The 26,757-nt window shown below is 41.1% G+C and overlaps 1 protein-coding gene across 7 annotated transcripts in view; it reads left to right on the top strand.

Annotated features, from left to right (window-relative positions):
* ARL15 (ARF like GTPase 15) overlaps positions 1-26,757 on the top strand; it is a 224,856-nt gene that overhangs the window by 146,754 nt on the left and 51,345 nt on the right. For 4 of the 7 annotated variants that reach the window (XM_080373125.1, XM_080373123.1, XM_080373124.1 and 1 more), the window contains one exon: positions 12,975-19,797. The exons of 2 other annotated variants lie outside the window; for them this stretch is intronic. In XM_080373125.1, coding sequence (XP_080229251.1) covers positions 12,975-13,166 — 192 coding nt within the window. In that variant the 3' untranslated portion in view covers positions 13,167-19,797. Of the gene's footprint in view, positions 1-12,974; positions 19,798-26,757 lie in introns of those variants that run through there. One more of the 7 variants, XM_080373128.1, reaches the window with a different exon arrangement.

The following is a 26,757-nucleotide window of genomic DNA, read 5'->3' as shown; positions in this document are numbered from 1 at the left end:
TAGTCACTGCTTGATCGTCTGTGCTCTCAAGGGTGTATCCAGGGTAGTTTTGAAGAACTGAACAGCCACACTCTATTTATGTGCATTGTAGGAGAAACACAGATCTGTGAACTCTGTTGGGCTGGAGCTGAGTTGTAATAGATGTCTGTACAGCATATCGTACAGTGGGGCCCCAGTCTCTAGTGGGGTTTGTAGATTCTACCATAATAAAAATAAAAAGAGAATCTTCTTGAAAAGATAATTTAGCTTCAGGGTGTTGCTTTTTTGTGCATACACACACACACAGAGCTATTCAGTTATTAGCATTCAGCCAAAATTTTTGTTTTAGTACCTACAGAACCATTAATTCTTCATTTGAACTAGAGGAAATGTTCAAATTGAGAAAAATACACCAAATTTCATTTACAAAAAGTGAAAAGCAACGATTAAGTATATGAGAACTGATTTTTTTAAAAAAAGTTTGTTTCTGTTATTCATATGACAAAAAATGGTAATCCAGATATTCCCCAGTGATCTGCAGTATCTGGTAGAAATGGAGCAGCGAGCGAAAGTCTGGAATGTGATAATCTTGCAGAAGGAATGAGTAACCATGGACAGTATTTAGCAGAATGAATTTTAAGTTTTAAATTGTAGGCTTTCATATAGTTCTGCGAGGAAGTAAACCCAAGCAAAACATCAGTTGTCTCAGACAGATCTGAGACCAGCTGGAGCTTCCTGATGATGAAGACTGCCTTCTCACAGCATCAAGGGAAGGGCCACTGATCTCTCAAGAGGGAGACAATGAATGTAACCGTGTTTGAGGTGGTTGGTTAGCATGGTCTGGAAGAAAGGGAAAAGAGATGCAGAGAAGAAGTAACAGGATTAAGGGCTGTTCCTTCTTTAGGACATTCCACCTTTCCATTTGTGGTTGGAGGAAGATGAGAGCCAGCTGTTGGCTCACCTGGGTTTTTCAGGAGCCTCTGGCTCCTAAAATTAAACTTCATGGGTGTGGAGAACATCTTTTTTGTTACATTTAGGTACCAGCAAGTAGAAATAGTTTGTAGGTTCTAGTGAAAAACAAGTAATAGTTACACCCAAAGCTAATTTTGTATTAAAGGAAAGTACATACTTTCTGAGCAAGTTCAGGTACAATATTCCAACCATACCAGCATAAAATTAGCTCTCTTTGTAGCTATAGTTTCTCTTGATGCAAATATTATTTTAAACTTAGTTTAGCGTCTGTGGAGAGTGCATGGTGGTTAGTCCTAAAAACTGTCCTGTGTTTATGCCCAGAGGTTGGCTGCCCAGTGTATTACAGCTGTGACTTCAAAAGCTAGTTTGCAGGAGGGGGAAACAGTGGTTTTACTCCTGTGCCACTTCAGCCTTGGGTCTGAGCTGCAAAGCTGCCAGGATTGTTAGTAATTGTGGTAGTATGAATCAGAGGGTTCGTTTCTTTATTACTGAGAATGCCAGCTATTCCAGAAATTAAGCAAGACCCTGGATTAAATTTGCACAGGCTATCAAACTATCATCAAATGGCATCAACTTTTAGTAAGATATGGTCAGAATTATCTTCTGCAGTGAAATCCCTACAGGCATTGAAAGAATGGTGCTGTGAAGAACAGACCTGCCACTGGCAATGCTCCAGCCCTGCAGATGTGAGGCGGAGGAGGTTCTGCAGGATTAGGGTAGTGGAGAATATGCAGTGTTCAGCCTGAAAACGCTACTCTGGTTTACAATCCTGGGTTGCTTAATCTGGGTAGAAGGTGGCAGAAACTAAGAGTGTTTCATAAATTCTTTAGGCGAAAAGTGAAAGCAAAAGATGAGAAAAACAAAACAGAAGTTAAAACTGTGTTTGCACTGGTTTAGAAAGCAGTCGCAGTTCAGCCTGCATACAAAAAGGGCTTGTAACTTCTCAAAAATGCTTAAATAAATAAATAAAAATCCATGTTCTTAAGACTGGCCCCATGAAAACCGTCAAATGTGTTTTGAATGAATGATTTTAATGGTCGATTTGCCATGTGTTTTTGATGTCGTTGAAACACAACTCCCTTGTGGTTCACCAGACATTTTAAAGTGGTTTATCATTGTTATCTTGGCTACCACCGCTATTCTGAGTTGAGCCAGTGGGACTCTTCAGCACTCCACTGAAGTTTTCTAACCACTGAAAAGCAACATAACACAAAACCTAACCAAACATCTGTAGCTTACACTATGCACTTCTTGAAATGGAGAACCCAGTTCCTCATTGCCTTGTCTGATTTTCCAGGATCATGGGGTGGGTTTTTGTTTGGTGGGTTTTGTGGTTTTTTTTTTCCTCCTGGTGTTGGTCCTATGGCACCAGAAACGCAGCAAAGTAAAAAACAAAACAAAACAAATAGCCCCTACCCCCCCCCCAAAAAAAAACCAAACAAGAAAACCAACACCAAAACCCAACCCTGCCCTTATTTTTGTTAACTAGAAAAGTCAAGGTCTGTATTTTAAAATTTAAAAATGTACTCTTTTATAATTAGAAAGCACTTACCTAGCTTTTCACCAGGGTTCTTGCTGTCTTGTATGAGCACTGCTACCTCTTCTTATAATACCTTTTGTTTGTGATGGCCTGTTCATAGGGATGTTCAGTTTAGCTGCCCTTCTGGAAGTTTGTACCTTGCTCTCTGCTCCTTCTGGAAATTGGCCAGTTGCATAGCTAGAGACATGAAGTAGCCATTTGTTGCTTGGCTGGTGTCTCCTCCTTCTCTTTCCTCCCAGATGATACGTTTCCCTCTTATATCTTCACTTGTACTATGTTTGTGTGGCACTTACCAAAACAGATTGAAACAATATAATACTTGTTATGTGTCAATGATAATCAAAGCCATGGTGCTTAAACGGCTTTGCAAAGGTTTGGGTTTCCTCAATATTCTGAGGTGTATTTGGAAACAATTAGGTCTGATTTTAGGAGAGAGATCCCTTGGAGTCTGAACAGTTTTTCTTACTCCAGACTGAAACATTCCAACAAAAGCAGTTTTTCTATTGAGTGGTTTAAATAGTTCTGGGAAATGACAATCTAGAATATTTTTTTTACATTCCAGCTTCGCTGTGAATTCATCTGAAAGATACTGTTCCCGCAACACTGATTAAATATATGTAGTGTAAAAGTCCTCAACAAAATGCTTGAGTCTTACAGGCAGGTTTGTATTACTGTCATGTATCTACCAGGACACAGGTTTCAGTCAGGGTTTAAGGGGGGGCGAGTCTTGTTGTATGTAGTAGGTAAGTTTTCTGAAATCATTTGCAAATAACTGCATCTATTAGCTATCACTGCTTGTGCTTAATAGGCAAGTTTAAAGTAACTGCTTATACTTACATGCTTCTGATTCTTTCTTTTGCAAAACAGATGAACCTCTGTATTCCAAGAATTGTTCCAAATCATATTTTCTGGCAGTGCTCTTACTTTTAGTCATTGTATGAATTAAAATATGCTTTCCAGCTCTGGTCTAAGTTGTCAGAAAAAAAGCTCTATAGAATTAACATGCATGCAGTTTTTGCAATTTTTTCTTTTTTCTTTTTTTTTTAAAGCAATGTTAAATTTACTTGAGCAACTCTTGTTTTGACTAGTGGAAGATCTAAAAATACACCAGTGTGTTGACTGAACTAATTGCATTTCAGTTCTAGCCACTACCATCTGTATCTCTCTTTCTGGTTACATTTTCATTGCACAGATTGCATACGAGTGATTAGTACCATGACCGGGTTGTCCAAATTTCGGTCTGGGTGTTAGCAGCAGCTCTGCAGAGCCACATGCAAGTTTCTGTGCCCTTTGTCTTCCTCTGTGAATACTGTGTTTCAGCTGGGGGGTCCCCAGGTCAGCAGGGATGTGGAGAAAGTGGGGAGAGTCCAGTGGCAAGCTACCATGGTGGCCAGGGGCCACCTTCTTACCAAGAGAGACAACAAGGGCATTGTGCTTCTCTAGGCTAGCAAAGAGAAAGCTAAAATGCAATCAGAATAGTTGCTAGAAGCAGTTAGCAAGATAATGAAATCAAATTCTTCTCAGTAGAGCAAGGTGACGTAAGGGATAATGGCCAGAAGTTGTGGCTTGGGTGGCTCAGAGTGGACATCAGGAAGGAATCTTTCCCAGGAGGGCATGGCTGCATTCTGACAAAGGGGTTGTGCAGTCTCTCTTCGGAGGTTTTTAAGACTCGTGGAGATAAATCCAGAGCTGGCCTGACTGGTGATGGTGTTAGTCAAGGCTCCTGCCCGAAGTTACACTAAGTGAGCTTCAGAGATCCTGTTTGCCTTTGCCGGGGTTCTCTGATGCCTGTGAATAGAACCTGGATGGCATCTGTGATACCTACCAGTGAATTATAGGCAAAATTTTCTGCTCAGGGCAGGTGTTCTACCAGGCCACAGGTTTCAACCTGTTACATAACTGAAACTTTCTCCCTCAGCCTTTTCAACCCCTGCACATCACTTAAATCGAGAATTCTACGTGCCTCACTATAGTATATAGCAGGTATCTGAGTGGTACAGTTTAGGTGTGAGAAATTGCAGGCTGAGGGGTGCACTGCCTGAGGGAAGCCTAGCTGAAGCTATCAAGTTGAGTTCAGGGCCCTCCTGAGCCTGGGTGAAAGGTGCTCTTCCGCAGGTGTACATTAACCAGCAGGGCTTGCGTGAAGTCTTAGGGTAACCTTTGGCAATACTTTGCGTTTCTTTTCTCTGTTCTTTCTGCTGTTCCTGAGGTCTTTTTCACATAGTATTTTCTGTCTCAGTTTTGTAACATACAGCTTTTTGCCAGTAGCTGAATGTCTCAGGGGACAGGTTGTAGATAAAACACTGAAACTAGAGAGAAAATGGGAGGGCATGACTGTCCCCATACATGAAAAACAAACGTCTTTTATATACGTAACTAATAATGAGTTAGCTAGCATTGCCTTTGAAAAGTCTATGGAAAGCTTTCAAAACATAGAAGATGTTTAAATTTTACCAGCCCAAGTCACAGGGTTGTAGGAAGTGTTCAAAAAGCAGTGTTTGAAGATCCAAGTCTTGCAAACCACCAGTGTTAGCAAAACCGATGATGTTCTCCCAAGCAACTCGTAGAAAAAGGACTGAGGTAGTGACCTTGGTCTCTGTCTGGTTTATAATACAAACTAGTTCATTCAAAGAGACCACAACCTACAAGCTTATCTAATCATCACATTTGGACAGCCATGTTTTCTCTTCTTAACTCTTGTTCTTTAAGATATCTGGTTCTAGTGACTAATGTCTCATGAATGGATGCTGTTAAATCTAATGCTACATGCCAGCTCTGCTTTTACATATGTCAGTTTTATAAGTCTTTAATAATAATCAGTTTGAATTGTTACCTGAAGATGTGTTGGAAGTAGATCTCATGACCAGAATAGGCATCATTTGAGTTACAAAATTTTGTATCAACAATGTAAACCTCAACAACCTTATTGACTGTCTTCTGTTCATGTGGTACAGTAGTACAGATAATAAATAGTCACATTCACAATATTTCAAGAACAAGTGCATTTTAGGGGAGGCTGTCAACAGCAAATAATGTATGAAGCGGTGCTGGTCAATTGGGAGCTATGTAGTCCAGTGAGGTATGAAAAATTCTCGAACAATTCTAATGATGCATGGTTTGAAATGGTTGATGGAGAAAGTTTCAGTCACATACTGAATTTAACGAGCCAGCTTGGATTTTTTCTACTTTCTTAAAAATTTTTATTTTCTCACACAGATATGTCCTTGGCTACTTTTTCCTCATTCCCAAGCTGCAACTTTGCATTCCCAATAGCTGTGCTAGCAGAATCACAGAGTGGTTGGGGTTGGAAGGGACCTCTGGAGATCATCTGGTCCAACCCTCTGCTAAAGCAGGCTCACCTAGAGCAGGTTGCACAGAGTCACATCCAGGTGGATTTTGAATGTCTCCAGAGAAGGAGACTCCACAGCCTCTCTGGGCAGCCTGTTGCAGTGCTTGGTCACCCTCGAGGTAAAGAATTTTTTTTTCCTGTTCAGATGGAACTGCCTGTGCTGCAGTTTGTGCCCTGTCGCTGGGCACCACTGAAAAGAGGCTGGCCCCATCCTCCTGACACCTGCTCTTAGGGTATTTGAATGCATTGATAAGGTCCCCTCTCAGTCTTCCCCAGGCTAAACTGGCCCAGCTTTCTCAGCCTTTCCTCAGTAAGGAGATGCTCCAGTCCCCTCATCATCTTTGCAGCCCTCCGCTGGACCCTCTCCAGTAGTTCCCTGTCTTTCTTGACCTGGGGAGCCCAGCACAGGACACAGCACTCCAGACGTGTCCTCACCAGGACAGAGTAGAGTGGGAGGATCACCTCCCTCAACCTGCTGACCACATTCCTCCTAATGCACTCCAAGATCCCACTGTCCGCCTTGGCCACCAGGGCACACTGCTCACTCATGGGCAACTTGATGTCCACCAGGACTCCAAGGTCCTTCTCCGCAGAGCTGCCTTCCAGTTGACACTGCTGTTGGAGTTGGAGAGTGGAGCAGCTGTCTTTACTGTAAACAGAATCACTGAAATTCTGTATCCTTTGATGCACCCTCCTCTCTTTTTGGAGAGAGATATTTATTCTAGGGTGCCTCCATGATCTGTTTTATGGTGCAGCCACACTGCGCTGTCACACAAGAAGGGTGGGAGCTTCTTCCAGTCACTCTGTTGCAGAAACTGGCAAGTGGGATACTTCCCTGGAAGCGAAGACTTGAGCTAGTTCAGCTTCCATGTTGCTAGTTGTTTTCTATCCCATTATACTACCCAGCTCTTTGCCAGTCGATACTACATTAACGTCTACTACCATTTTCCCCTCTGATTATTTTCCTTGTGTTTGCAAAGCACAGCTAAACATTATTTTTTTCATCTCTATAGGTCTGTTTTCTGTGTTAAGTCATTGGGCCAAAGCAGCTTCTCTTCAAGAGGGATCAAAATCTGTTTGTCAGTGATAGCATGAGGTTTATGACCTGCTCCTTGGGGCATAATTAAACATGGAATTCATACCCTTTTTGCAGAATAACTTTGATGCATCTGGTTTAAGAGTTTTAGTGCAGCGAGGAGATAAGTAGAAGTTCTTTGCACAGTAGATTAGTTTCAGATGAGGTATAGGATCTCCTCAAATTCATGTTTACATAAAAAGTACACCAGTGGGACAGTCACCCAAGAAAAGTGTGTAGACAACATTGAATATGTTAAAATAAATGGAAGGCCTGCAGCTCAATAAAATGAGAAAGAAAAAATCCAAAAATCTTGTCACAGCCCCAGAAGGAAATGTAGAGTAATTGCCCAGAAAAGAAGGACCAGTGCTGAATTGTTTTACAAAATCCCTATTCTTTCCCTGCTTTCTTTGCCAGAGCACCTCTGATCCAGTTATATTCCATGTTCCCCTTCAGTATGTTCATGTTTTTACAGATATAGCACATTTTATGACACCCACTAAAGTTATCTGCTGTGAAATTCAATTGTTTAAATACTTTGTCCTTTTGTTACCCTTTTCTATTGGATTGCCAGCACATATTGCTTTCTCATCAGATACTGATAGTCCCTTTAGTAGACTTTGCTGTTCTGTAAAATGGTGATGAACACACAATATGGCTTATAAGTAGTGAAGTACAAAGTAGTTGTTTCAGCACTTTGCTCTTAAATAGAAAAATACAGCCCATGTCTGTTAAATATTCAGTAGGCTATCCCGTTGTTTAAGGCATGCTGCTGGTAGATACCTCTCTGAACATTCAGCCATATTATTGCTGCATACATTTTAGAATAATGTTTTTACTTATTTTAAAGGACAGTTAAGTTATGGAGGAGAGGTTTACTCATATATGTGTAAATTAAGGCAATATTTGTGAATGCCTTCTGAGGTCTTAATAAGAACTGTGTTTATTTGCATTAAAAGGTGGGAGACCTGGTCTGAATAGCAGACTGCTGGGAACTAGCAGACTGGCATAAATGAAGGGTAGTACATCATCATGCAGATTAATTTATACATAAATGAGTTCACATTAAATAATGTTTGATTGTATGTTTTCTCAGAGTAGACTGGTTGAGAATTAGAAGTCTGGTTATTTAAGTGGTCTGTTGCAAAATCTTTGAAGTAGTTCAAGAAATGTCTCACTTTTTGCACAGGCAGAAACGCAGTAGTTCCTGACCAGTCTGTGTGTGGAAGCTGAAATGATACAAAGTATGTTTAATGATTAAAAATATGCTAGTGATGTCCTTTGGTCTGCCATCTCAGTGGAGGCAGGGGATGGAGGTCCATGCAGCAGTGAAGACACAAGGCTTATCAATGTGTTAGAAACCACAGAAGCACCTGAGGGTGGTCATATAGGAATTAAAGCTTGTCCCCCCAGAAAGGTAGCAGGATCAATAGTGCAGCTGGAATGCATCTAGACCAATACACACAGCATGGGCAACAAGCAGGAGGAGCTGGAAGCCATTGTGCAGGCTGAAAACTGTGACATAGTTGTCATCACAGAAGCATGCTTTACACAGCTGCAGTGCTGCAATGGATGGCTACAAACTTTCCAGAAGGTATAGGCAAAGGAGGAGAGGCAGTGGGGTAGCCTTGTACCTTAGGGAGGGTTTTCATTGTCTAGACCTTGATGATGGTAATGAGATGGTTGAGTGTTTATGGGTGAGAATCAGGGCAAGGCCAACAAGGGAGATACCATGGTGGGGGTCTGTTACAGACCACCCAACCAGGATGAAGAAACAGAGAAAATATTCTATAAGCACCTGAGAAGTCTCACAATCGCTAGGCCTTGCTTTCATGGGGGACTTAATTTACCAGGCATCTGCTGGGAATACGGTACAGCAGAGAGGAAACAGCCTAGGAGGTTCCTGGGGTGTGTGGAGGATGACTGCCTGACACAGCTGGTGAGGGAGCCAGCTGGGGAAGGCGCCCACTGGACCTGGTGTTTGTGAACAGGGAAGAACTTGTGGGTGATGTGATGGTTGGAGGTTTTCTTGGGCACAGCGATCATGAAACGTTAGTTTTTGGAGAAGTAAGGAACAGGATTAGGAGAACTGCTACCTTGGATTTCTGGAGGGCAGCCTTTGTCCTGTTTAGGAAACTGTTTGACGGCGTCCCTTCAGAGGCAGTCCTGAAGGGCAAAGGAGCCCAGGAGGGCTGGGCATTCTTCAAGAGGGAGGTCTTAAAGGCACAGGAGGAAGCTGGTCTCGTGTGCCAAAAGATGAGCCAGCAGGGAAGAAGACTGGCTTGGCTAACCTGGGAGCTTGAATGGGAAAAAAAGGAGAGTTTATGACCTGTGGAAGAAGGGGCGGTCAACTCAGGAGAACTACGAGGATGTTGCAATGTTATGCCAGGAACAAATCGGAAGGGACAAAGCCCAACTAGAACTTAATAAGCTACTGCCATAAAATACAATAAAAAAGTTTCTATAAATCCATTAGTTACAAAGGGAGGGCTAAGGAGAATCTTGATCCTTTATTGGATGTGGCAGGGAAGCATAGTGAAAAAGGATGAGGAAAAGGCTGAGGTACTTAATATCTTCTTTGCCTCAGTCTTTAATACTCAGACCAGTTGTTCTCTGGCTGCCGAGCCCCCTGAGCTGAAAGACAGGGATGGGGAGCAGAATGAAGCCCCCATAATCCAAGGAGAAATGATCAGCGACATGCTGTGCCACTTCAACACACAGGTCTGTGAGGCTGGATGGGATCCACCCAGGGTTACTGAGGGAGCTGGCAGAAGAGCTCACCAAGCCACTTTCCATCATTTATCAGCAGCCCTGGCAAACTGAGGAGATCCCAGTGGACTGGAGGTCAGCCAGTGTGACACCCACCTACAAGAAGGGCAGGAAGGAGGATCTGGGGAACTACAGGCCTGTCAGCCTGACCTCAGTGCTGGGGAAGGTCATGGAGCAGATCATCCTGAGTGCCATCACGTGGCATGTGTGGGACAGCCAGGGGATCAGGCCCAGCCAGCATGGGTTTGTGAAAGGCAGGTCCTGCTGGACCAACCTGATCTCCTTCTATGACAGGGTGACCCGCCTAGTGGATGAGGGAAAGTCTGTGGATGTTGTGTACCTGGACCTTAGTAAAGCCTTTGACGGCATCTCCCACAACATTCTCCTGGAGAAACTGGCTGCTCATAGCCTGGATTAGGTGTACTTTTCCCTGGGTAACAAACTGGCTGGTTGGCCAAGCCTAAATAATTGTGGTGAATGGAGTTACATCCAGCTGGTGGCTGGTCACAAGTGGCGTTCTCCAGGGCTCAGTGCTGGGGCCAGCCCTGTTTAATGTCTTTATCGACGAGATTTAATGTCTTTATGGACAAGAGGATCAAGTGCCCCCTCAGTAAGTTTGCAGATGACACCAAGCTGGGAGAATGTTGATCTGCGGGAGGGCAGGAGGCTCTGCAGAGGGGTCTGGGCAGGCTGGAGCGATGGGCCCAGGCCAGTTGTGTGAGGTTCAACCAGGCTCAGTGCCGGGCCCTGCCCGTGGGTCACACCAGCCCCTGCAGCGCTGCGGGCTGGGGGCAGGGGGCTGGGAACTGCCTGGGGGGAAAGGGCCTGGGGGGGCTGGTTGGTGGCCAGCTGGGCATGAGCCCCCCGTGTGCCCAGGTGGCCAAGGAGGCCAGCAGCATCCTGGCTGGTGCCGGGAACAGCGTGGCCAGCAGGGCCAGGGCAGTGCTGTCCCCCTGCACTGGGCACTGGCGAGGCCGCCCCTCGACTCCTGTGTTCAGGTTGGGCCCCTCACTGCCAGGGGGACGCAGAGGGGCTGCAGCGTGTCCAGAGACGGGCAGGGGGCTGGTGAAGGGTCCAGAGCACAGGTCTTATGAGGAGTGGCTGAGGGAACTGGGGATGTTTGGCCTGGAGAAAATGAGACTCAGAGGGGATCTTACCACTCTGTACAGCTACCTGACAGGAGGTTGTGTTGAGGTGGGTGTCAGTCTCTTGTGCCAGGTAACAAGGGAAAGGACAAGAGCAAATGGCCTCAAGTTCTACCAGGGGAGGTTTAGGTTCGATATTAGGAAAAATGCCTTCACTGAAAAGCTTGTCAAGCATTGGAACAGGCTGCCCAGGGAAGTGGTGGAATCGACATCCCTGGATGTGTTTAAAGAATGCATGGATATGGTGCTTGGCAACATGGTTAATGTTGGACTTGGCAGTCCTGGGTTAACAGTTGGACTTGATGATCCTAAAGATCCTTTCCAATCTAAACGATTCTATGATTCTATGATTTTTAAATGTAGTTGGAAGTATCTACAGTTTAAGTCACTGTAGGTGGTCTTAGTAAAGCCATTTCAGATGCAGAAAGGGGTAGTGTTTTCATTCCCTTGTGTTATATGTACATTATCATGGTTCAAGTCAAACTGTTTCCAAAATAATTGGAACATGAGGAAGCTGGTTACTAGCAAAGTTAATTCAACCCATCTCCTGCTGTAAGTCTTTCACATTCTAGAGAGGATACATTTGGAAAAAAAAAAAAAAAAAAATGTAGAAAACAGAAGTAAAGTAGGAGTGTGTTGTTCTATCATGTAGTTAAGTAACTGACATCTTTTTATGATAACACATTTGGGTGGTCAGTTCTTGAAACACTTTGATTTGTTAGGAAACATTACCATTTCCGCAAGTAATCTCTAAGTCCTAAATATTTTGAAAAAAATTTGCAGTACGGTATTTCATCAGTGCATTACTCACCAGTTAAACTCTCTGAACTGCTGTCACTTGGCATTGGAGAGGGCTTCCAGGTTTTTTCTATCAGCAAAAACTTCTGTAAATTATAATATTGCTTGGCAGAGCGTAAAGAATAAATACTAGAAAACCAGATGATTTAAGAGAAAATAAATGGAAAGACTTGAATGTCATTTTGCTTTTCCTTGGAAAAAGAAGTCGCTGTAGTTTACAAAACATAGAAAGTTGGAAATTGCCTTCAGCCGCAATGTTTGTTTAGGTGTGGTGACCCTTTTGTATCCTTGTAGTTTCCTCTCAATCAGCACAATTCTGATTGTCCCCACTGGACACTGTGGAGATTTAGAGGCTTGCTTGCTGCAATGAACCTCAATGATTTTGAGATTAGGCATGCTGCCACTGAGTCTAGCATCATTTTAACTGCCAGTGGTAATAAGCTGCTGAGTTTTTCAGATTAAAAGAAAACCAGCTTGAATATATTTAAATATTATGCTAATGTACATAAACACTAGTAGATTGAATAACATTCCTGTAACCAAAGCAATCTACCCAAAACCAATTTTTGTAGACTCAGCTGACTGTCACGTTACTCATTCTGTGCACAAATGTTTAAACTTTAGATACCAGAAGGAAATAGCTAATGCACTTGATACTTCCTACAGCTTGTAGTTGGTGAAGGGTCAATATTAAAATCTTTCTTTCTGTGACGCAGTTGGTGAAAACAGTCTACAATGATTTTTCCCAAGCTTGATTTGTGACACTATTGCTTTACTTTTTTAAATTTATAAACATCTGTAGAATGAACTTTTGCAGAAGAAAGATACTTAAGGAAACCCAACTGGGTTTTTTAAAAAAATAATATATATATATATATTTAAAAAAAGAGGAAAAAGAAGAGATCATCAAATTGTACTTATTCGCTTAAAAATTGTAAAGGTCAGCGTTCTTCTCAGTTTATTTTCCATGTGGTTCCACTGCTATTAAGTTACAGGTTTCGTTATAAAATGAAAATTATTATTAGGGTTGAAGTAATCTGATGCTTGAATTACTAGGAAATTTAGGACATTGTTAGATTTCCTTCTTTCAGACATTCAGGAATCATAATGCTATCATCCTCTCATTCCAAACAAGAGCAAAGCTGGGATGTGAAACTGGAGTCCTTTGTCTCCCTCTCTTCTACTGTGCATGCTGCTGTAGCAGCATGGCATGAGTAGTTAAATGCTGTGGCTGTGCCCTTAAAAGGGGTTTTGATCACTCACACATGAGGCCTGAGCTCATACAGCAAGTATGACCTGACAAGAGTGCTGAGAAAGCTGTGGAGTGATCATGCATTTTGTTCACAGGTGGGGACTCTGCTCAAGAGAAGAGTTTCTCTAGGGAAAGAGCAAAATCCTCTCTTGTCATGGCTCAGAGGTATGCTTATGCCTCCTGCTAATGCTCAAGTTTCTGCTGACTGTCTAGACAGTTTCCATTTGGTAACTCTGCTTTTGTTTCTTGTGATGCTCTGTGTCTGCAAAGACCATGCTCACCTCTGACAAGAACATTCTCTGTGGCTTGATTAGGTCAAAGTGATCAAAAACTGTACAGGCAGGTTTTCCCTATAAGGTTTGTTTTGAGTCCTTAGTCATATGCCTTCAGCAAGTTGTTCATCATCCTTGAAGTTGGGAATCAAGGTTTTGATTTAAACAGGAAGATCAGACTGCACAGCTCCTACCATTCGCAGTAATTTTGCCTGTTCTGAGGGGAAAAGATGCCAGTGCTGGGAACTCTTTAACTACATTGTTTCTCAAGCCAATAGAACTTCAGTGTCCACTGTGTATACGTTAACTATTGTAGAGCTTAATGTATGGTAACTATTTAAAAAAAAAACAACCAACACTACAAAACCCCACAAAAATACAGCCCCTCCCCCCAAAAAAAAACAAAACAAAACAAAAACAAACAAACAAAAAAACCCCCACAACATATGCAGTGTGAATGATCCTTGGCAGGTATCTCTGGAATCTGATAATAAAGTAAATACCAGAACGTCAAGAAAATCTACTTTTGTATTGGAGATAGGAAAAAATGGAGAAACATTGAAGCCTTGTGAAACAAAATCTTAACTTTAGCCACTGTAGACTTGTAACTTTACTTGTCTAAAATCCTGGACTCGTAGGACTTATGATGGAGATGCTGATTATAGCTTCCTTTAGGAATGATACTATTAATTTTCCTGTAAAAGTTAAATTTTTGACAATAGCAGTTACATCTTCATAAATTTGTTTCGTGGTACCAGAAGAAGAAAGTGGGTTTGCTGTAGTAAAAATGGGCCATCTTTCTTTTTACTTTCTTCAACTTGCTAATACAATTGCAAGAACGAAAATGAAAATGGAGCCAAGGTAGGTTTCGTGTGAATCAGCCACAAGCTGTTTCAGAAGTAACCCCGCAAAGCACTGATTACTGGCCCTGAGCTGCAATGACATATCTAGCAGTGTGCGTGCTACTCTTTATTTTCTGAGCAAAGTAAAATGCACTGGTGCAATCTGCTGATGTAAGACAGCTTAAACTAACCTTTCTTTGAGTGAAATGCACCGGAGCTTATACGATTAACTACTTTTATCTTGTTCAAGTGAGTCTGTGTGTGGGGGGAGTGACAGTAGAAACATCTGCAGCACAGTAACTTTATATACTGCTACAGCTGTTAAGCAAGGAGATACCCGATTCCCCTTGGATCCATTTATATCTAAGATTTGAAAAAGGAACACACTTGTACCTACAACAAGTGCTGTGTAAGAGCTGGGATATGCCACATTCAAGCCTTATAACTTTGCATCCTTCAAATGTTTTGTTTATCTTGCTGTGATATCTTGGATCTAGATAAAATTAAATCACTTGAATCATTTGTATTAATTTTTTTTTAATTTCTAAAAAGATTGTTACTACTCTTTTCAGTATGTTTGAATTCCTTCATATGTTTTAATCATAATTTGTGTAATGAATGAACCTGAAACGCTCCAAATACTTTTTTTTCTTTTCTTGCTGTGCACTAGGATTTGCTTTGAATATATAACTAAGATGATTTTTGAAACTTAATCAGTCTCCTCTTTAGGTCACTTACATTAGTACTGCATAGAAGTATTTATATTTGGATCAGATGATTTTAATGTTGCCATAGAAATGACTATATGTGAGTTGATGTAGACCAACACTGCGTGACGTGTGTTTGAACTGTATGGGTAGTATTGCTTCCTAAGCCAGACAGTGGCAAGGTTTTGTGACATGCTGAGCTGAAGCAATGATTTCTTTGGTTACCTGAGCGTGTAAAATAAGGCATAGCAGAGACTTGCAACACTGCTACGCGAAGTTCAATCTCTCATTTGCACTTGGCACTTTTTGGGTTCTGTCAGGGTCACTTTGATCGCTTGAGCCAGGACAGCAGCCCTCCTGCTGAGCTCTGCTCAGCTTGTGGATGTGTGAGTATGGTGCGGGTGTCTGTTAGATGGAGGGGTCTTGTAGAGACGCTGTTGTGGGTGTTCACCGGTGACTAGAAATATATTGCAGCTGCAATGTCATGCTCTCCCTCCCTCTTACAACTTTTCAAAGTCAGATAGTGAACAGGAAGGAGGAAAACGGGCCTCTCGTGCCCTTAGACCAGAATGGCTTCACATCTGTGAGTGCACTGGCACACTGCTCTGAAGTTGGTTTGAGTCAATCAACATGCAGCGCCTGGGTTCATCTGCCAGGAGGCAAAGATAGAACAGGCAAGTAGTAATGGGCTTCCTCAACACAGAAAAATGAAATGTGGTTTCACACAAAACTTTTTTGCTTACTTAGGTTTTAGCTGATGGTGGTAAGCACTGTTCTGTGACCTTCTCCTCTTTGTTTCACAGACAGACCGTGCTTAAGGCTTTGTCAGGTAGTTCAGTGGACGTTTGATTTTGTTGTTCAAAAAATAGTGGAAAAATTAGTTTTCTTTGGGGGAGATACATTCTGATCATTGTAAAACTCCAACTGCAGACTAGCACCTGGATACTGTTAAACACCATATATGAAACAGCACTGCACTGTCTCTCCTAAGGATCGTATGTATACCAAGGCATGCAGCAAAGGATTAAACAGACATGCAAGTAAATCTCTCCCATAAAAGAGATATTGTGTTATATTGTATATGACCTGTAGCCAAGACACTTTTATGAACTGCTTATCCACTGCCATCCCAACCCTACTCCCCTGTCTGGTACCAGCTCTCATTATAAATCATCAGTATTTCTCTCTTTCTCTTAATATCTTCCTGCTGTAGTTGCATTCTATTTTTTCATAATCCTTAAACTAATATTAAGAAAATTATTTTTTAAATACTTTTTTTTTTTTCCTGAGTTTTGCCTTTAGGTTATTCTTCATCCAAGTGATTACTCTGGTTTTAAGGATAGTCAGGGTGAGAGAACTGCTGCAGGAACCATCTGTCTGGACTTACTAAATGACCGAGGGGGTGTCTGTCTGGATGATCTGCATTTAAATTGTATCATCTTATCCTCATTATCTTTTTGTGTAATTGTCTGGGGATTTTTCTGAAAGATTCCTTTAGCATAAATCACAATGTATGATTTCTGGAACCTCATTTTTGTCTGTGTGGCTTAAACCAGAAATATATTCAATTTGGTCCTTAAAGTCCTCCTGGGTCATTCTTTTTTGTGCCTTTATGAATTAAATTGCTTTCTCACTCTCCTGTTGTTTTGGTTTTTTTTTTCATCCCTGGATTATTTGTCTACTGGGGGTGTGTGTTCCCCAGGTTTTCAGAGCATATTTGTGTTAACATATTAATGTGGTTTTTCTCATATAATCTAATGATGGTGGCATTTTTAATCAGTTTTGAAGGACCATTCTGAAACACCCTGTGAAATTTGAAAAATACTCCAAAAGGAGCTGTCTGACTAGGTCTGAGGTACCCATTAACAAACATCCATAAATTCATAATTGCAGAATGGCTTCCTTGTTTACCATTTTTCTTTCATAACGACAATGAGACATGACAGCTATTCCCAGGGGATTACTGCACTTCTCAGCTGGTTGATGTCACTCTGCCTTTAGACCTGTGTCTTCCAGAGCAACCAAGGGACCCACTGATCTCCCGCAAATGTGCTACCTGTCACGTCTTACTGTCTTAAAAGAGACCCATCTGATTACTGAAATGGAGAAATACTTGTGCGTAAGGGTTTAAACTCATCTTAAAATGACTGCCTCTGCTTCTACAACATTTCCAAATTTGAGATACAGTTTAAATTGTCAATATAGAGAAAACATTTTGGTTTTAAAGGTTTCGTTTGTGAATCTGCATTCCTTTATTTTGATGTTGGAAAAAACCCAACAAACTGTAACTTTCATAGAGATTGAGGTCTTCTATCCTAACAGAAATCTTCTCATTACATGTTTGTTACTTGATTTCTACTAAATATTTAAATTCTGCTGCTTGACCGGTAGTATTTCAAGGTGAAGTGGAAAAAAACCCAGTTCCAGACTTCTCAAATTTAACTGGTTTGCTGTAGGATTTGGTCAGAATTTCATATCATGGTAAATACGATGTCTTTTTTTTGCCTTTATATTAACATGCTTTTGCACATTTATTATGATTATTAAGTAAATGCCGTTTTTGTTTTATAAATTCTTTGGACTGATCTGGACATCCCCAGATAATTCTCAGTTGGCTGCTGTGTTCTGAATTCTGGACTGAATTTTAAACTGGTGTTTGGATCTGCTCAACTGTGCCGCTTAAACTCTTGTCATTTTTGGACTAAAACAGCAAGCAGAATTTTTCCCCAAAGGTTTGGATGTTTTCATCGTTCAGCCTTAAAACTGTTAAGCTTGCAAACAATGTGAACTTGATTACTCTTCTGCAGAGCTGTGTCCTCCAACAAAATTAATGACAAAAAAGCTTTTGAATTTTTCTGGGAACGAAATTGGGCTCTTACAACCTTGTTCAGTGTACTCGTCTTTCCAAAATTGTCTCAGAATTGGTACTGCCAGTGTATTCACAATGATGCTTCAGGCTTTGGGCCACGTGGCCAGTTAGATCAGCAGTACAGCTCTGTCAGTGAAAAGAGCAGGTTTACCTACTACCCACGAGGACCACAGCTGTGCCAGGAGCCCCCTGCGTGGTGGCGTGGACCCCCTCAGCAGGCTGGGTTATGAGGTGCAGCTGAAGGCTTCCCATGCTACAAGGGAATCAAAATGTCTTGTGTACAAAGCCAGCTTCAGCTTGATCAGTGACTCGATGTGCTCTCATTACTTGCCCAACTCAGAAGAAGCGTGTATCCTGCCCTGGCAGACTGAGATGTGACAAGTTTCTTGCTCCGAGTATTGCGAAATTGTGAATCCTTGCATATTAATCACTCGTAACACATTTGACCTTGGTGCTGCTTGCCTTCTAAGCATCACAGTCTCACTTGTTCTTTGTGGCACCCACCAGGCTGGACACAGTTTTTTGGGCAGTGGTTTAATTTGCTTCTCAGTCACGTTGGTGCGTAAGGCTGTGGTGCCCATGCTCTGGGGGGACATGTGTGACTCCCAGGGCCCGGTGTTTGGGGATCCTACTGGGGCATGGTGCCCCATGCCAAGACCTTTGCCCCTTGCGTCCTTCCCCACCTCATGACTGGTTGGGTACACCAGGCACATTCCTTCTCACAGGGGCTTGTCTGTCACTGGCTCCTGGTGATCAAAGGGTGTTGGCAAATTCCACATGATCCTCCCCCAAGTGCCTGGTATTTTGTTTTCCCCCTCCAAATATTAAATGCTGGGTCACTGAAATAGAAATAAAAAAACCCCAAACCTTATCACTAGGACAAGAAGCAGCAACTTGGACTAATTTCTGATTAGTTACCTTTATTACTAATTCAGTAATTAGTAAATAATTAGTAGGATGATGCACACTACTCATCTTGGTTTGACACCTCACGAATTTCAGCCACCATTTCTAAGGGAAGACAGCAACCTTTGTCTGGAAAAGTGACATTGTGAGCCATTCCAGCCTCATCTTTAATTACATGAAGCTGGCTTCTAAGACAAGAAGATGTAATTACAGAAAGACACAAAATATCTCCATAATTACCAGTTTCATAAAGTACTTGAAAATGGTGAGAGGGAGCATATTGCAAATCTCTAAAAATAAATAGTTTGTAAAGTCATAGTCATTGTAGAACAGATTTACTTGTGAAGACAGTATTACACAAGTTATGGGTAGTCTGTCACTTATAATGTGTAGTACATATGTGACTTGAAAAAAGAAGCCAGTAAGAGCTGTATTAATGACAAATTTTATTTCTGTTCTCTCATTTTAATGGATGTAAAATTGTGAAAATTAGGAAAGAATTTATAATCTTTTTCAAAAATCCTGAAAACTTTTTTTTTAAAAGAAACTCTAGTTTTTGAAAGCGTGAGCTTACTTGTGTTTTATGAAAAAAAATCAGAAGAATCCCCTTCATCAGTAGGTAATCTCTCATTTTGATCACCCCACCAGTTCTTGTTTTGCTTTTTCTCTCTTTCTTTCTTTTTTTTTTTTTTTTCTTTAGATTCTATTGCTGGCTATACTGGAAAACTACTAAAATCCTGTCATTTTCCAGATAATGTTCTTAACTTCTTGGCATATGTTCCTTCTTTGAAACCCCTCAGGATAATCCACAGCTCCACAAAAACATGAGTCAAATACATTACAAATTTCCCTCAGAGAATCAACATCTTTTCCAGCTGTTTGGATAGTCTGTCTAAAACCTGACCAGACCTCTCATCTCCCAGTGTTGTTTGGGGCTTTTATTTTTTGACTTTGATTTGTTCAATGTTATAATTCTAAACTGGGCCAATAATTTCAGTCTTTTTGGTTTTCCTTATAATACTTACACTGGACAATAAAATGATCTATTATCCAAAGAAGATTGCATTGATTTCAACTATTTCTATTCACTAGTGCAAAATTTCTTACCCGTGTCAACAAACTCCCTTTTAAAATCCTCCCTAGGCAATTTATATTATTTATGGATGAAAATATTTCTCAACCATATTCCTAAATAGGCTTCTACTTGTTTTGATTGGTTTCAGATAGGTGTACAGCAATTATGGGGGCCATATAAAGCTCTTGGTAGATGTTCTATTTTAAATACAGTTCTGGCAACTGAGCAAGTTGCTTCTTTTTTTTTTTTTTTTTCTTAAAAAAAAAAAAAAAAAGCATTTGTGATCATTCCAGTTAATTCCTTTTGTATTTGGTCTGGCAAGGTAGTATAAATCTCGTTGTAACAGCTTTGAAGATTGGCAAGTTACCTAGTAAGCAGCCTAAGGTGGGAATTGGGTCTCAAAAGTTTTCCATCTCAATTAGCAAAAATAAGCTTATCCCCCAGCCTATCTACCCAGGAACATTTATTTTCTTCTAACCTTTAATAAACCTTCATTGACTATGGAGAAAGAGAATTATGTTAAGAGAACCCAGAGCTGGACCAGTTAATATCGGTGAACAATACAATCTCCTGCCTCTATTTTTCATTTGTTGCCTGCAAGGGGAAGAAAGCAAAGGAGGTTATAACCATAGTAACACTATGTCCCAAATCTCACAGTACATTAGATCATACTTTTAAAGTCCTCTATTAAATATGATAGCCAGTGATAGGGAAAGTGTTTGTCGCTTGAGTTGCCCGGGTCTTTCTCAACAGAGGCACTAATTGTGTTTTTGTGCTTGATGATGGATGTTAGCTGCTGGTTTCTCCTGAAAATGTGAACTAGCACAGTAACAGCTCTTTGAAGTGATTAGCCCTGAACTGCTCCGGTGTCCAGCGACCAGGGGGCTGGCTCGTAGCTGTAGGACATGGTGCTGCTTTGCTAGCAGTCCTGCTGAGGATCCCAGTCCTGTGCCATGCCCAATTGAAGATCCTGAGCCATCCTGCTGGTACTGGGTCGCTGCATGCACGTGCCACTGGGCTTCAGCCTTTCCCTTCCCTCCTCTTCCTCCTTCCTATTTCTGGCTACTGGCCCTCTTCTCCTGCAGCTGAGAAGGGGTCACTTGTCCCACACCCACATCTCCCTCTGCTCACCTTGCGTGCCTGCCTGCCCCAAACTTCCCCACCGCTGCCCCAGTTGCCACCAGTGGCATAACCCATGTGGTTGTTCACCACCCCCGTTCCATCTGTAGACTTAAAAAATTAAAAAAAAATAATTTTAAAAGTGTAGCACTGATGTTGAAGCTAGCCCGGATCATTCTAACTGAACTAAACAAGCAAGTAATTACTTGAGTAGTTATGCCAGCAGATTGTGGGAGAGGAAACCTCTGGCATGCCTGGGGAAGGAGCTGACATGTTGCGCTGACAGCAGAGTTAAAGAATCAGTCATCTTCATGCACAGCTCAGCCGCAGGCAGCGCTGGCAGCACAGCCACCACCCCACATGTGGCACTGAGCTGCCTTCTGCAGCCCCCAGCCCCACAAGGTGCTTGCCGGTGGGGGAGGGGATGCTCTGTAGCTGCGCACTGTTGCATTCAGCTGCAGTTCACCACACTTGGAAGCTCGGCAGCTTCCAGTTTTTGACCATTGTCTTTGAGAGATGTTTAAAGAGTTGGCACCTGTGCACTTGTCTCCAAAACAAACAAACCTCAAAAAAACAGAAAAAAACACATTCTACATTAAAAAATCTGTCAAAATGTGATGAATCCTTTCCCTTGCCTCCCTTCTTTACAAGTAAACGCATGTGCTTGCTTTTGCATTGTCTGTAGGCGACAGCAAAACTTGGGAGTGAGTTTAAGAACTACCCAAGTGACTCTTTGTAGTACCTGTGTTCTCCAAGATGTCCTATATATCATATTTTAAATATGCTACACATTGAACTTCGTGTGTGTGTGTAGTTTGAGTTTTTTAAAAGAAAAGCTGTTTTGGGGAGAGCTTTTTGCATTGCTAGGGCGTCTGAGATGAACACAGTCAGCAGGCCTGAACATGGTGAACATTAATACTTCTGCTAAAATGTTGTGTTCCAATATCCTCATGACACTGCATGTATACAGAGTTATGTGTGGATCTGATATAGTGGGTGTGTGTTTCTAAAATGTAATATATAATGGGTTTTGCATGCAGTGAAAATTTGAATCTCCTTGTCAGTCTAGACACCCTAAATTATGCCAGTGACTACTCTGTGAATTTAGGAGGTCTAATAAAGTTTTATTTAGTGCTATTCATATGGGGATTAAGGCTTAACTATTATTTATGGTATTCTTTAAAAAATAGCCTTACCTTGGTGGTGTTTCAAAGAGGTACAGAAATCCTTAGGGCCCAACATCCTGCAGTGGGGAGACTTTGTTTAAGCTGAAGAGGTCGTAATACTGACCTGTTTGTAAGAAAGTGAGCACTTGCTATTTGATCAGACTTTGAACTTGGAAAAGATTCTGTGTTGAATGCTTAATGGAATAGGTATTCTCTGACTCTTAGGGCTGTGGATGGCTATTTGGTAAAGGCTATAGTGTTTGCAACTCTTTGATTGCGGAGACTTTCTTGTTTTGTGAATCTAGCTGATTTACTGGGACATACATTAATATTAGTCTTTCTCATTATAAAGATTGTATTTAGCTTCTGGCAGTATGCAGAAGTCATTATTGTCACATGTTTCTAATTTCTGAAAATTAATGTTTTTAAGATAAACATGGAAACAAAAAACTCTGGACACTTCATTAACAGGAGAGTAGTTGAAGTTCTGCCATAAACGCTTATGAAAAACTGTATAATACTGTTTGGCTCCATATAATTTCCTAGGGAATTCAGATCCTTGAATAAGTAAGAGTAGTTTTATGATATTCTGCGACAGACAGAGCATGCTTGTTATGTAAACATAGTTACTAAAGATACTGGGACAGATGTGTTTAATACTATAAATTGGTCTTACTTGAGCATAGAAGTGAGTGAAGTCCTTTTGAATACTTTGTAATACACCTAATTCTTATGCCAGAAGTGCAGAATTTAATTGAATCTTTGACCTTTATGAAGATTTTTTGTCTTGAGTATATGTTTCTGAGCTGTGTCTCAAGTTGCAAGCTTCTTGCTTTAGAAAATCAGCCCTTAAACTTTTCTTAACATACAATTGAATCTCATTTTCAGTGCAGAAGAATAATGGTAGGTGAGCATTGATCGAGATATAAAACACTTAAGTCTGTATGTTTCTTGTGACATCTTACAAGGAACCTGAATTCTCACATTGTTCTGTTCAGTTCTATGGAGTGCACGTGTGAAGAACATTCCGAAAGAAATTGCGGCTGTAATGGTACTTGGCATGAGGAGCAGGAAAAAATGAAGTTATGACCACGTGGTCAAACCTCTACCAAAACTGTTGGTGTTACTCTAGCTCTTAATAAGGCGTGACTGCTTCCTCTCCTGTAGGAGGATGGTGATGCTGATGTCTAAGAATCAGTATAGGTCTTGTTCAGCCCTACCCCTGCAACTTCAGTTTTTAACTACTGGGTAATTCTTCATCTTTGTTTCTGTATTTTGTTGGTACAGTAGGGACTTGAGCTTGCCTGTGCTTATGTAGGCATATGCTGTTGGCTAATGGCTATTATCTTTGCCAGTATTGTCTGATAGATTTTTAAGATGAAAAAGCAATAAATCTATGTTTCTAGTACAAATGTCTTTTGATTCTGGTGAGCCAGAAGGAAATATATTAAGCCTTAAATTAATCTGAGAATGTTAAAATAAATGGCAATTTATATTTTACCGATCTTATCATAATACTTTATATGTTGACTATTTTGTTGATGTGACTTTTTCAGAGATTAATCAGGCAACTAGTGAACCTTGCCTAACCATGTCACTCTGTGCTCTAAGAATGGTGTGCCTGCAGCTTCTGCATTAATTTTTTTTATAAATATAAAATAAATAAAAAATTATAAATAAATAAAATGTCTAAACATGCTACTGCCAGATGTCTTTTATGTTGGGACATTGCATCTACTGCGTACTTCCACCTGGCGGAAAAGGACCTGAGGGCGTTGGTTGGTAGCCAGCTGAACATGAGGCAGCAGTGTGCCCAGGTGGCCAAGAAGGCCAAAGACATTCTGGTTTGTGTCAGAAACCGTGTGGCCAGCAGGACTAGGGCAGTGATCATCCCCCTGCACTGGGCACTGGTGAGGCTGCACCTCAAATCTTGTGTTCAGTGTTGGGCCCCTCACTGCCAGGGGGACACTGAGGTGCTGGAGCGTGTCCAGAGACGGGCAGTGGGGCTGGTGAAGGGTCTGGAGCACAGGTCTTAGGCGGAGCAGCTGAGGGAACTGGGGGTGTTTGGCCTGGAGGAAAGGAGACTCATGGGGGACCTTATTGCTCTCTACGATTACCTGGTAGGAGGTTTTGTCGAGGTGGGTGTTGGTCTCTTGTGCCAGATAACAAGTGAGAGGACAAGAGCGAATGGCCTCAAGTTCTACCAGGGGAGGTTTAGATTGGATAGTAGGAAAATTTTCTTCAGCAAAAGGGTGGTCAAGCATTGGAACAGGCTGCCCAGGGAGGTGATGGAATCACCATCCCTGGAGGTGTTTAAAAAATGCATAGATGTGGCACTTAGGGACGTGGTTTAATGTTGGACTTGGCAGTCCTCAGTTAACAGTTGGGCTTGATGATCTCAAAGGTCTTTTCCAACCTAAATGATTCTACAATTCTATGATTCTACTATTTCTTCTTCCATCTTGACTGCCATGGTCAAGAAACTTGGGTTGTTTTGGTCTTGGATAATTTGAGGGACTTTTTCAACTTTATTATGTTGAAACAGTTCTTTGTTTAAAAAAGAAAAAACCCACTTTTGTTGAAACTGAAATATGTCGTGGGAACCTGTCAATTTTAATGGTATGGGTATCATATAGCTCAATATTTTGTTTTATTTTATATTGAAAATATTGTTCTAGTGTTCTCTGCAGTAAGGTAATACTGAAGATGAAACAAAGTATTCAAAGAATAGTTGAAGTGTTAAATTTTGAAACCTAAAAACTAAAGCTAGCATCTTTTTCAAAGCAGTTGGGAGTGGTAATTTTTTAGCCAAGACTCTCACAAGCTCAGTTTTTCAATTAACTGTTATAATATTTCTAAATATTGGAAATAACTAAAAAAAAAAAAGAAGAAATTCTAGGTTCTGATAATACTACTGTAAGCTTTTTGATTTTCCTACAGTTATACATTAAACAATACCTGATCATTACAGAGTAAAGTATATTCAGTGATTGATAGGTACAATTTTGCTTACCCCTCTGAACCCAAATGTCCCAGTGTGACTGAAGATTTTATTACAGAAAGTATCATAATGAAGTTCTCCGGGTTTGTACAGAAATTGATTGGAATCAGTTGATCAACTGAGAGCATGGAAGAACAATGTATTGTTTAAATGTATTTCTTTTTTCCTTTGTGATCCTTTTTAAATTAGTACAAGGATGAGATTATTAATTTCAGATAAGTTAATTTAAGAGAGTTGGGTTCTGAGATCCCAAAACAGTTACAAATTTAAATACTTCCTCTGTTCCTGGTATTTAATTCTTCAGGCCTTAGAAAATCACAGCAAGGTTTTTTACTTCAAATTTCCTAATCCCCCAAACAGATTTTAAGATTTTTGTCCCAGGAATGTGGTGAGAGCTGTCATTATTAAAATATGTGATATTTCCTTCTTCATTGCTGTCATGTCAGAAGTGAGGTTGTGCTTTAAAATAAATATGCTTTGAGGAATTGTTTCTGAACACGGTTTCCTAAGAAAACAAAGCTCATGGGATGGTGCTTTCTGCATGTGTGTGCCTGCCCATGTGCCCTAGTAGCGATAACTTCTGACTCTTGTCCAACTTCTGTATCTCTGAGTGCTCTCCTGAAAAACAAGTTCATGCCATAATATGCAAAGACTCAGTGCAGGACACAAATCTATGTTTTACAGGAAGACAAGTCTTACTTATTCAGCTGCTTGTGAAACCACTTGTTTCTTATGTAACATATGGGTTTAATTTGTTTCTTTTCCAAGTTGGGAAAGATTGTTCTTTTTAAACTGATTCTTGCATGACTTTGTCTTGGTCCAGGCTGGATTTTTGTGATGAGGAGCTGTGAGATGATGGATATAGTTCTCGTACAGGTGTGCAAGCCACGAGGTCTGGCCCTATTTTTATATAGACGTTGTATGGTTGCTATTCCTGGTTTTCCTGTATGATGTCGCTTGAAAGCGTTGACATTTGTCAGATGTTAGTGACCGTATCACCTATTCTTTGGTTATTCTGATTTTATAAAGGTATTTTAGATTTTCTGTGATTTATTTCTGGATGTGTTAGTTGACATTGTGAGCCATGATTCCTCTATTGTCTCCAGCATGACTGGCAAGCTGCTGACATTTCCATCCTTGCAAGCCCAGTTATCCAGCCATACCTGCCTCCAAGCTTCAGCTTCAGCTGAAAGGAGGAGAAATTCACTTCTCCTTTGAACTGTGTTTACTTTCCCCTTTTCAGTTAGCATATCCCTCACATTGGTCCTGGAGAAGCTAAGGGAGCCCTGCTGGCCACTGATTATCCTAAATAATTGTTATTTACCTTCTAATCTCCCCCCCCCCCCCCCCCCCCCCCCAATGGCTTTACACCATATGTCCTGGTTTTCCACCTCAACAAGGGTAATATTTCTCGCCTGCACTTGCCTTCCTTGGGAGCTCTGCAGCAGCCCCTGGGGCTCTCAGCAGTGGCAGAGGGAGGCTGCAACACACTCTCCTGTGTTCCTCCTCCTAACCTGGATTTTGTTGCCTGTTTTTGCTGCAGCCGATGGACTTCATTTAAAATGGAAGCGCTCCTATCCTTATGTGGACGCTATTTTAATCCGCTACCTAAAATATAAAGAAGTGATCACTTGGAGTTAGATTTTTAGCCTTCCCAAAAATAGGCTGTCTTTGAGAAGCAAAGAATATTTTTTTAATTAAAACTATATAGCTTTATACTTTGCTACATTGTCAGTGAAAAACAGGAGTAGGAATTCAGACTGCATTTAGTACTGTCCTGAAACTTTTATTCACTGAATTATCAAATAGTACTTGCTCAATCATATATTTTTGTTCTTAAATAGAAATAGCATAGAGTGGTAAGTAATAGTATTTGTGAGGAGATTTTAGGGAACATTTTTTTCTTATTACTCACATCTGC

Source organism: Falco punctatus, assembly GCF_963210335.1.
Source record: "Falco punctatus genome assembly, chromosome: Z".
Classification (NCBI taxonomy): Eukaryota; Metazoa; Chordata; class Aves; order Falconiformes; family Falconidae; genus Falco; species Falco punctatus.
The sequence above is the reverse complement of the archived record's forward strand: the minus strand, read 5'-3'. Positions and strand labels throughout refer to the sequence as shown.